General features: G+C 39.9%; 1 protein-coding gene across 1 annotated transcript; it reads left to right on the top strand.

The window, feature by feature from the left end:
• The first annotated feature begins 541 nt into the window (after positions 1-541).
• Positions 542-9,946, top strand: LOC5506362 (T-complex protein 1 subunit beta). Its single transcript, XM_001627031.3, has 15 exons — positions 542-646; positions 721-789; positions 3,320-3,385; positions 3,689-3,800; positions 4,234-4,310; positions 4,392-4,707; positions 5,063-5,163; positions 5,260-5,325; positions 5,474-5,535; positions 5,701-5,896; positions 6,597-6,753; positions 7,028-7,131; positions 7,503-7,602; positions 8,087-8,228; positions 8,853-9,946. Exons 1-15 carry the CDS (start codon positions 644-646, stop codon positions 8,878-8,880), a joined length of 1,599 nt encoding a protein of 532 aa, XP_001627081.1. The 5' UTR covers positions 542-643; the 3' UTR covers positions 8,881-9,946.
• The last annotated feature ends 1,478 nt before the right edge of the window (positions 9,947-11,424 follow it).

Below are 11,424 nucleotides of genomic sequence, written 5' to 3'. Positions count from 1 at the left end.
ACCGAAAATAGAACATAGCTTTTTGTCTGAGACTGCGCGTGCAGTTGAGCTCAGCCATAAGGCAACACAAATGTCGAATCTGATTGGCTCATCCGCGACTCTAAAAATAGCCTGATCCTAGGAAACGCCGTGACACATTTATAAAACCAGAAAGTGGGGAAGTTGATTGCCCCTGTTGAAATTAAGTCAATAAATATTGTTTGCACCGCCGTGGAAAACATTTTTCAAATTTTGTGAAATTACACAGGAAATGCTTTACAGTCGAAATTGACTGAGAAAAATAATTATTTTAATACCCGAACAGATTTTGCTTCTACAGCAGGGCCGTAGCAGAGGGTGGTGCACTGGGGGCACTTGCCCCCCCCCCCCCCCCCCCCCCAAAAAAAAAAAAAAAAAAAAAAGGAAATGACCAGTAGGGGCGTGGATTTGCCCCCCATTGTTTTCCTAATGTCTCTATATCGTGAAGTGTGTGCTACAACCGTTACAACGTGTGTGCTACAACTGTTGTACAAACGTTTTGACATTTCCTTCGAGCCCGCGATACTTGTACAGGTCTGCTCATGCGCACTATCCCCTGCGCCATTTTGAATTCCCACACGTGTATTCAAGTTTCGTACAGTCCCTTTTAAAATAACGTACAAAAATGGTAAGTTTCACAGCGTATTTTCGAAAGTCCATCCATTATACACCTAAAATGATGTCTAATCGGACTTTTCTCAGGTTTCTTTGAATCCAGTATCGATTTTGAACCAAGGAGCCGAGGAAGAGAGGGCAGAAACTGCTCGTTTGGTAAGTTTGACAATCTACCGGCGAATATCTAAACGAAACATACCGTTGCTAGATCCAACAAGTTAAAACCGCTATAACATATTAATCTACATACAGTCCCCTGGGTGAGCCTCTAGTGTTGTATGGGAATGGATTTCACCGTGTTTAGATGGTGATGGCCAGATTTTAGGCCATGCAATCTTACACCCCACCCTCTCTGCGGTTGCTATGATGGCCTGCGAACGAGACTTAAAATAAGATTTCTATTCGTCACGTGAGTGGATACACCAGATTTGTAACACAGGGTTCGTACAAGTCCTTGAAAACCTTGAAAGTGCTTGAATTTTAGAATTTGAAATTCAAGGTTTGGAAAGTGCTTGAATTCTTATTATCAGTCCTTGAAAGTCCTCGAAAAATATCTGATTTTAAAGAAACAAAAGTAAAGCTTATGGAATGTGGATTAATCGCAAATTGTAGCCAAATATATCGTTTGCGAGCTATTGCTTTATATTATTTTGGCCGCAGTTCTGTAATTAAGGCTACCTGTATTTTTTACGGGAGAACCAGTGGTAGCAGGTGTTTGGCCTTGTAATGATGTCAAGTCTTGGTGAGAGCAGAAATATACTTAGGTGAAAAGTAGACTTTGCATAAAGACATTTAATATCCAGGGCATGGGCATTTCGGCACAGAAGATACGGATGTACAAGATAAAGTATGTATAATCCATGCCCAAAAACAAGATCAGCATAGATCATTAGCAGATTGTACAGTGAAAGGAAGTATGCTTCGCCAAGTTCAAGCTCTTTGCTGATGGTAATGGTGGGCTTACAAAAAAAGATGAAAGATTGTGATCTCCTGGTGCTCCCGTACACAGAATTTGTGGAGAAAGCTGAGCAAGGTTAGAAGACGATCTTTTTGGATTTTAACTACAAGAGAGGTGGCGAGTAATGGTCCCTAGATATATTGATTTTCTCTCCAAATTTCAAGGCATCTCGATTTCTCGGATTTTAGAGATTTGACTTCTGGTTCTGGGTCTCGAGAAATGCAAGATCTCGTTTTCTCTGATTTAAAAAAAAGCCTACTTGTCATCTCGGAACTATTCCTCAGATTGACCATTCGCCACAAGCTAAACAGGCTGGGTGCGCCCTTCTTACAGCATCTAGCCTGGAAGAGTTGTGCTCTGGAAGCTTAAGATGCTGTTGACGCTTTTTCATGGTCAGGCAAGAGTCGAAAGAGACTTCTCTGTACATTTTAGTTGAAAACGTGCGCTTGCTAACTGCTAGATGCGGCAAGTCAAGGGAGGAAACATTACACTCAATGTCATGAAGACTAGGGGAGGGCCAAGGAGGAGATTGTTTGAAGCCGTTAGCGAAAATGGCAAGAAGAGCTAGAGAACAAGTGGAAGTGAAACTGTATTCCAAAATTAACGTCACCACTAGGGTCAGTAAATTCAGTTAATGGAGCCGGAGCCAGGCTCAAAGGTCACTCATAAACCATATTGTACGGGTACGCGTATCATGCTACAATAGCACAGGTATGACTCAATATGTTTCACGTTAGATACCTCACTATAAACGCTCTTAATTCTTATTGGTCGCTATATACCTATATAAAGTGCCACACCTAAAGTAAAGTCATTCGCTCTTTTGCTTAATAAGCTAGGAGTACTGTAAAGAAACATTCGAAAATCGGTTAAATATGCCTAAACGTTTGCGTTTATCTGGAGGAGACGAGTTCTCTCTACTGATGTGCTTGGTCTTCGACTACAAGCCCTCAACCGCCCCTCCGGTGGAATGCGGCAGCAACAAATAGATCGCCTCAGGCAAGCCACTCAAGGCGGTGACGAGGCTTCACCCTCAGCCCTGAGGTGTGCTTGTGCGTTGGTGGACCAGCCAATACTCTCGTCCGATCCTTCACCCGGAGTGTAGGGGAGATGAGTGAGGCCTTAAGGTCATATGCTTACACTACAGTTGCTAAGGAGAAGCAAAAGGCTTTGAAAGAAGAAAGTTTTGAACGTTTGAGAATCTCACAAAAAGTTGTAAATCTGTAGGCGAACGTTTGCTTGAAATCACCGTTTAATAACAGTTGCTCACCAGTGAGTAATGATGCTTGGGTATGTTTCAAAGAGTCCAATCGTCGTCTATTTTCGTATTGAAAATAGACCATGTACAATTGATAAAAGCTCTGGTGAAACTTGGAAAAGTACTTTGCCTTATATTGAATTTTCCTTGAATTTCTACAAAAGTCCTTGAAAAAGTCCTTGAATTTGATTGGTGGAAAATTGTATGAACCCTGTAAAATTTTTTATGTATGACATTATATCATATATATTGATATGTTATTGTGTTCCTTGACAATTCTTGACATTTCATGACATCTTTGTTCATGAAACTGATAGATTTGCTTCAATCCATTCCCTGGCCCATGACAAAAGCCATACCCTTAAAGATTGATTTATTAACCTGTACACTATAATAAGTAATATTTAAATTCAGTTTGAATGAAACAAATAATATATACTGGGATAAAAATGTTTTTTGTTTGTTTGCAGTCTTCATTTGTAGGTGCCATAGCTATTGGTGACCTCGTCAAAAGTACCCTTGGTCCTAAAGGAATGGTAAGGCTGTTAGGTTGTTATGGGAATAGCTTATCATGCCCCAGGCAGCACACTTATTTGGGATAGGGACCTTTTTCAAAATCTGTTTTTCCCTGGTAAAAAGTTCTTTTTGCAAGGATTAATTATTTTTTCAGAACCATACAGTCTAACATACCTACCTACCCCTACAATCCCCTTCCACATAGGATCCTATAAAGTGCAAGGCTATTTTAGGAAGGGGCTTATTCAAGCAGTTATGGTAGTTAGTTTATTAATAAACAAAGCACCAAAAATCTAAACATCTTAAACTTATTTCTTTTCTAGGACAAAATTCTTCAATCTTTTGGTCAAAATGGTAACATTCAAGTGACAAATGATGGCGCTACCATCCTCAAGTCTATTGGAATTGATAATCCTGCCGCTAAGATCCTTGTCGGTTAGTGTTATTATGGTTGTATACTATTTCACCATGATGACCTTTAGTCTACTTACTTAGACATCACCCTTGAATATACACCTATTGAATACTTGTACATTAGTGTACAATACCTTCAAACCTAACAATAACAGCATCTTGGTGCTGTGTTAAAGTCTAGAAAAACTAGGTGGTCTGTGTAGTCATGGGGAAATGAGGGAAATAAATCAACACTAATTGGAAATGGTATGTTCAAATTTGATGTGTTAACATCATTGTCATAACATAGTGGTTTTGTTCGTTACTATTATTTTGATTGCCTTCTTATCAAAATCAATCTGTGTTTGTTTACCAAGTATATTTTTATACCACTTCAACATTGTGTAGAATTATTTCTTCAAACTGATGTTAAAGTTTTTGGAAAAACCTAATATTTGTAGCTTATTATTTTTAGAGTTGTCCAAAGTACAAGATGATGAAGTGGGAGATGGTACCACAAGTGTTACTGTTCTCACTTCTGAATTGTTGAAGGTAGGAACAAGATCAAAAACTAATAAATGCACTCCAAATGTTTTACCCATGTGTTTGGTATTGAAAATACTTTTCTATTAGGAAGCAGAAAAACTTGTTTCCTGTAAGATACACCCACAGACCATCGTTGCTGGGTGGAGAAAATCAGTAAAAGCTGCAGAGAAAGCCTTGGAAGCTGCCGCCGTGGACCACAGTAGCGACCCAGAGAAGTTCCGTGAGGACCTGATGAACATTGCTCGCACAACGCTCAGCTCCAAGATCCTAGTGCAGCACAGAGATCACTTTGCCAAGCTGGCTGTTGACGCAGTACTGCGCCTCAAGGGAAGCGGTGACCTGAACGCCATTCAGATTATCAAGAAGTTGGGTGGAGGGATGGTTGATTCCTTTCTTGATGAAGGTGAGTGTGACTGCTTTCTTGTACATTCTTTGTAAGAAATGTGGTGATGGACTAATTGTGAATATTACCTCAGGACTCTTTATTTATTTGGAAAGCTTTGTACAAACCTTATTGTCTATTTTTGAAACATGAAATTGAGTTATTTCACCTTCATGTTGTCACAGCACATGTGTGAGTGGTTTTGGTTGTTGTTGTTGTTTTTTTTTTGTCACAGTTCATGCAAACTCCTTTTGCAGGCAAGCTTGGGTGCTAAATTCTGGTCCCATTTGAAAAGAGTATATTTGCAAACGTGACTGTTTGGTTTGTGAACTTTTAGTCCTGTCATGCTTTAATAATAGGAATTGTTGTTGCATAGGATTTTTATTGGACAAAAAGATCGGTGTCAACCAGCCCAAGAAGATTGAGAATGCGAAAATACTGATTGCAAACACACCAATGGATGCAGATAAGATCAAGGTGTGTTTTTTTTTTCTTTTAAAATGCTCCTATTGATTTATTGCAAAGGATTTTAACTTCCTGCAAAATTACTGTATTTGCCAATCTTTCAAACAGGTGTTTGGCTCTCGTGTCCGAGTTGATTCCACTGCTAAGATCGCAGATCTTGAAATGGCAGAAAAGGTAAAAGTGCAGAACAAATAGACAGCTCTATGCTAAAAGGCACCCATCACTTAATTTGAACATTCTTGTAAAAAGGCAATTGCAATAACAAAATTATTTGGAGAGAGTTCATTCAAATATTGAATATGGTATGTATTTTTTTCGACAGCAAAAAATGAAGGAAAAAGTTGAAATGATAATCAAGCATGATATTAATTGCTTTATAAACAGGTAAGATGACTAGAAGTATTCTTAAAAAGAAAAAAAATACAAAAAAGCCCAAATTGTCAGACAGCTGATATTTGGGTATTCCTAATATTTACGGTTGATATACTGTCAGCACTTATATAATGATTTTTTTTTTTAATTAATCGTTATCCCCCTTTTATTTCCCAGGCAGCTGATCTATAATTACCCAGAGCAGTTGTTTGCTGACGCTGGAGTGATGGCCATAGAGCATGCCGACTTTGAGGGTGTGGAAAGACTGGCACTCGTCACAGGGGGTGAAATAGTCTCCACTTTTGGCCGCCCTGATCTGGTCAAGCTTGGGACATGTAAGAAGATTGAAGAGGTCATGATTGGGGAAGATAAGGTAGGGGACATATCAGAAGATTAAGGAGGTCATGATTGGGGAAGATAAGGTAGGGGAAGTGTCAGAAGATTGAAGAGGTCATGATTGGGGAAAATAAGGTAGGGGACGTGTAAGTCTGATTGAGAAGTGTATTTTATTATTTTTCCGTTTTAGCGACACAGGTACCCTGTGCTTTTGCTCTGAAATGGAAACAGTAACATATTTCAGGATGTTCCACCAAAGAGATTTTTTGGGACTTTTATTATGTTAACTAGGTTGTATCACTTTAAGAAGAGAAATTCTATTGCTAAAATTTTCACCTGGGCCATAAACAATTAATAGATTGACTGGACTAATATACACATTATGTGCATGTTATTTATTACTATTTTCCAACTATCTACTTTAAAGCCGTCTTTATCATCCTCTGCTCTCCTTGTTCGGTCCTGAACCATTTCCTTGCTGGCCTACTTTCTTTGTTCTTTCAGCAGGGTAACCAGGTAACCAGGGGGCCCAAAAAGTTCCTTTCAAGACATTTTCTCCTGTATTTTAGATAATGTATTTACTGTATTTTTGGCTGTTAGAGAGCCACCCCCTGGCTACGTCCCTGTCTTTACCCTCGCCCCTACCCCACCTACCACTCCCTCTTATTTCCATTCCTTTCACTCTAGGTGCCATAGTAGAAATACCCTATGACAACCAAAAACATTTTTTTTTTCAGCTAATCCATTTCTCTGGGTGTGCTCTGAACGAAGCGTGTACGGTCGTCATCCGCGGCGCAACTCAGCAGATCCTCGACGAGGCAGAGAGGTCACTCCATGACGCACTGTGCGTGCTCACCCAGACAGTCAAGGAGACAAGGACGGTCAATGGTGGAGGTATGTCTGGTTTAAATATTTAACTTTTGTTAATTTGGATGCTAACTAGTATTAGCAAACACTATCTGGCCTTATGTTTAACGGACATATGCAAAGAAGAAGCATCAGTAAAAGAACATTTGTTTGATAGATAAAAAAAAGTAAAACAGCGCAAACTCCAATTTTGCAGGCATGCACACACTGACAAGCTCTTCTAGGATAGTGTTACTAGAATAGTGTTGTTGTTTATTGCTGTTGTTGTATATAATATTGCTGTTGTTGTTGTTGTTTGTAGGGGCATCAGAGGTTCTGATGGCACATGCAGTCTCTCAGCTTGCCGCTAAGACGCCGGGTAAAGAAGCAGCTGCCATGGAGTCTTTTGCCACTGCACTCAGACAGGTAAAGAGCCAGCCTAAGTGTTTTGCGTTTACCCGGTGTGTTTTTTTTTTTTTTTTTTGCTATGTTTTATTGGTGTTTTCGCTATGCGCCGAGTTGTGGCCGCCATCTTGTTTTGTTCTGGCCACGTGAAAGCTGGAACGAGCGCAAAGAACTTCTTTCTTTCCCTCCCCCCAGCTCCCTTTGTCACGTTTTGTCACTCGCGCCAAGCTAGCGTGGCCAAAAACAAGATGGCGACCACGACTTAGCGCATAGCGAAAATAACACCAGGTAAACGCCTGCAAGCAGGCTAGTGTTTTGCCTTCTTACCCTCTAGAATAGGGAATTGAGTAATTAGCAATTGATGCGTTTGTGTTGTGTTTTGTTGTTTACAGTTGCCGACAATCATTGCTGATAATGCTGGTTATGACAGCGCTGACTTGGTTGCCAAACTCCGTGCAGCACATACACAAGGGAAGAACACATACGGACTGAGTGAGTAGGGAACACAAGTAACGCAACACATACTGAGTATAGAACACAAGGAACACAATACACACACTAAAGAAGAACACATTCGGACTGAGCGAGTAGAGAACACAAAACAGGTACTGTACATATACATGGGAAAAAACATACATAGTGAACAGAGGACATGCACACACATTTGAAGAGCACATTCGAATGAGTGAGTAGAGAACACAATACACAAACAAAGGAAAAACACATACAGACTGAGTGCGTAGAGAAAACTATCACACACATGGGAAGAACACATACAGATTGAGTAGAGACACATTTGGACTGAGTGAGTTAAAACAACTATCTGAAGGGTGTACATCAAAATTTAGAAAGGAACTTAAATTTAGTAGGATTCAGTTTATTTTGTATTTTTTTTTCAATATAAAATGCAAGGTTGGGCACATAATAAAATAAGTCTTGGACTGCTGACTGCTGACCAAGTGTTTTTACGTCCTAGACATGGTTAATGGTACTGTCGGCGACATGCGTGATCTCGGCATCACTGAGTCGTACCAGGTCAAGCGCCAGGTGCTGCTCTCTGCCGCTGAGGCCGCTGAGATGATCGTACGAGTCGACAATATTGTCAAAGCCGCACCAAGGTAAAAGTTGTTGTCATAGGAACCATTGCATAATGCATCAAATGGTTTGGAATGGAGTATCAAGCGAAACATTGTGAACCCAGGAAATCTAAGCTTTAGATAGGAAAACATCATGGGTTTGAATTTAATCTTTGGCTCATATTTTTTAGAGTATTGGGGTACTGCCTATGACACTATTAAGCATCAATCTATACCTGCCCAAGTTTTAGGCAACCTTCGTAAGAACTATAGTACTTTAGGCAACTTTTGTCAAAAATGTCTTTGTTAAAGGGAGTAAGTATTGTCAATGTCAATTAATTGTCAAGATATATAAAATGAGCTTTGATGTTTCAGATGAATGCAATTATGGTGGTTTGAGTGCCTAACATCGAGCTGGTGGAAATGAATTGAAAATAGTACTTTTAGGTTCCAAAATCTGTGCACTTACTCAAACTTTGAAATTGCATAAAACTGCGACCAGACCATTTGCATAAAATTCCTTTTACAGAAAATTAGTGCTGATCAAAAGAAGGCTATTGTTCTTCATTCTTTTGATCAGTTCACCCAGAAAATCCTTATAATATTATATCAGTATATTAATCTTCTTCAAGCTTTGTTTTAACTTTTTTTTCCCTTCTTTTTCAGGCAACGAGGAGGTGACCAGTGTCACTAGACGATTCCTAGACACCTCACAGAAGTGAACCATGTATAGTCGCGACTCCATCAATACATGTGCTCACAGGTTGCTGGATTCAAGGAGACATGATACAATCGAACATTGCATTACTGTTTGAATGATTTATTTATGATAGAGGGTTCTCTCTTTGGGCATGAAATCACCCTTTTATAGGGAGACACAGTTATCAGCCAAAATGCACATTATGTGTAGTAACTACACTAACTATACACATATTTCAATTAGGGTTCACCAAAAACTGGTATTGGACTCTGTTTTTTCACAAGTTTTGGTGAACCTTTTTTATAACCTGGTCAATGAACTGAACTATTTAGGTATTTTTATTAATTCTTATTTCAAATAAGTTACACTCCTAGAATCCATGTGTCATGGCCCACAATGCTTCATAAGTATCAATTAAAGCAAAAATGTGTAAGTAAAAACAAATCCAGGTTAGAAAAGTTGTAGGTTTTTTTCTCTGTGTCTTTTAAGGCTTGCGTGGATTTCAGAGACCAGGATTCTGCTATTAATACATTACCCATGAACCACTGTGGGTTAGGACACACAGATTCTCAAGTTTGACATAAGTGAATAAGTGATACCATAAAAGTCTTTGAGCTTTGTTGTCCTACATGAAAGCTTGGAGTAACAAAATCAGATAAAATGACAGTGCACGGATACCTCATTGTGTTTAAATATGTTTACACACAATTATCTTATTTACTAGTGGTGAATCCAGTAGATGTTCATTGGTACAATTAAGAGCACCCCCTTCTCTAGCCAAAATATTCGTCACAATCCTGTAGTGTTTTTATAAACCTGCGAAAAGTGTAAAAGTCAAGGTAGCAGTGCTAAATAAGCTATATAGCGTATTGCACAGGCTTATGAAAAACATCATGGCTTGTTTTGACTTTGTTACAGTATAGATGTTTTAACATTAGCCACCATGGGTTTGTTTAGTTTGGCAATCTTCTTGAAAAGGCTCCCATACTTGTTGAGAAAAATATGAATGAACGTAGCGTGCAATTACGAGGTTGTGAATAAAGTGATGGTAGTGTGACAAGTATGGTGTTCTCTGAGCATGAATGGGATTTTGTTTGGTAGGCTCAGTAGCCCACCACCACTAGTCCTTTTTCATAACAAAACCATTGTCCGCCATTTTAAATCCAAATAACTATAGCTAATTGACGGAATTGAGAGTAGCTTTGGGAGGCTAAATTTTCTATAGATTTCAGATGAAGTAATTCACTGTTTGGTTTCCTTTTAGATCCATGATCTGGTACTCCCTCCTATCTCCTCCCTTGAATTCGGTACGAGGGAATGTCAACTCCCAGTCAAATCTCTATCCACAAAACATTTCAAACCTGACAATAATGCAATGTCACACGATATTCTTGAATTGTGTATTGTATATCACTCCTGGGGCACCATAAGGACTTATGCTGCTACAAATACAGGATGTTGGTGCAAGTCCCATAGGGTTGAAGGGTGTGCCTTTCACAAGGGGGGAGGATGCTGCTTAAAGTCTTTTATAAGGGGGGAGGGTGCTGTTTAAAGTTGAAACAATTTGTCTAACATTCCAAAGTAATTGAATAACCATTGAACCATTCAGTGAATACAAATACTCAGCCCACTATTCAAGGTGCACTGCCCTTCCCTAGCCAATCACACTTTACTAAGGCTGCTATGCGAAGTTTACTTATTTTCCTCGTACGTTCCGTACGATCAAAACTGAGTAAGGCCGTTCTTTGTGGACAGAGCCTCCTCGTATGATGGTGGGGGCTGGTGCCCAGTGAAGCCTGTCACGTGGTATGGGGGTGCGGTTGGCTGTGGTGGGTTGCCGTAGCTGGTTGGATCTGGCCCTGGGTGCTCACCTTGTGTTCCTTGGCTTTGCTGATTCTCTAAAGCGCGGTCGTGTTGTGTGACACCCTGGGGTGACGAAGGTCTTCTTGATCTATGTGTTCGTTTGTAAATAATCACTGCCATTGCCATAATTATAGCTACAGCACATATGCCTACAATTACACCGGCTATAGCCCCCGAACTGAGCTTGACTGAACTTGATTTATCCTTTTGACATTCTTCATTTATACAGACTTCGTCCGAGAGACAATTACTGCATGGATTTCTAGCAACACACTTGTTTGCGGAACCGTCGCATATCTGCTTCGCAGGGCAATCTGATGAGACTCGACAGAATCCAGCGGGTCTTGGGGTTATGTTATCCGCAGAGTAGCATCGGTTATCAGATGAACAGAGCTCGTTCTTAGTTTTATCACAATTACTGTCGTACACACAGTACCCGTTGCAGTAAGCCCGTCTTGTGCATTCTCCCGCGCAGCAGTTTTCATACTCTAGCGATACCTTCCTACAATCTTGTAATCCTTTGCAGCTAACATCTGCTTGGCAGTTCCTCGAGAAAAGCACTGTTATTAGAAGCGAAAAAGCTAAACCACGTCCTGAAAGCTTAGTCATGAATTCATCGATGTTTAGGCCTTAGATCACTCGCTTCATTCCTCACACTTGTTTTGGTCATACTCC

This window comes from Nematostella vectensis, chromosome 15 (assembly GCF_932526225.1).
Source record: "Nematostella vectensis chromosome 15, jaNemVect1.1, whole genome shotgun sequence".
In the NCBI taxonomy this organism is placed as follows: Eukaryota; Metazoa; Cnidaria; class Anthozoa; order Actiniaria; family Edwardsiidae; genus Nematostella; species Nematostella vectensis.
This window is presented reverse-complemented; position numbering and strand designations above follow the sequence as displayed.

Coding starts and splice junctions, on each gene's coding strand:
- LOC5506362 (XM_001627031.3), top strand. Junction 5,536..5,700: donor ATTAATTGCTTTATAAACAG/GTAAGATGACTA, acceptor TTTATTTCCCAG/GCAGCTGATCTATAATTACC. Junction 5,897..6,596: donor TCATGATTGGGGAAGATAAG/GTAGGGGACATA, acceptor TTTTTTTTTCAG/CTAATCCATTTCTCTGGGTG.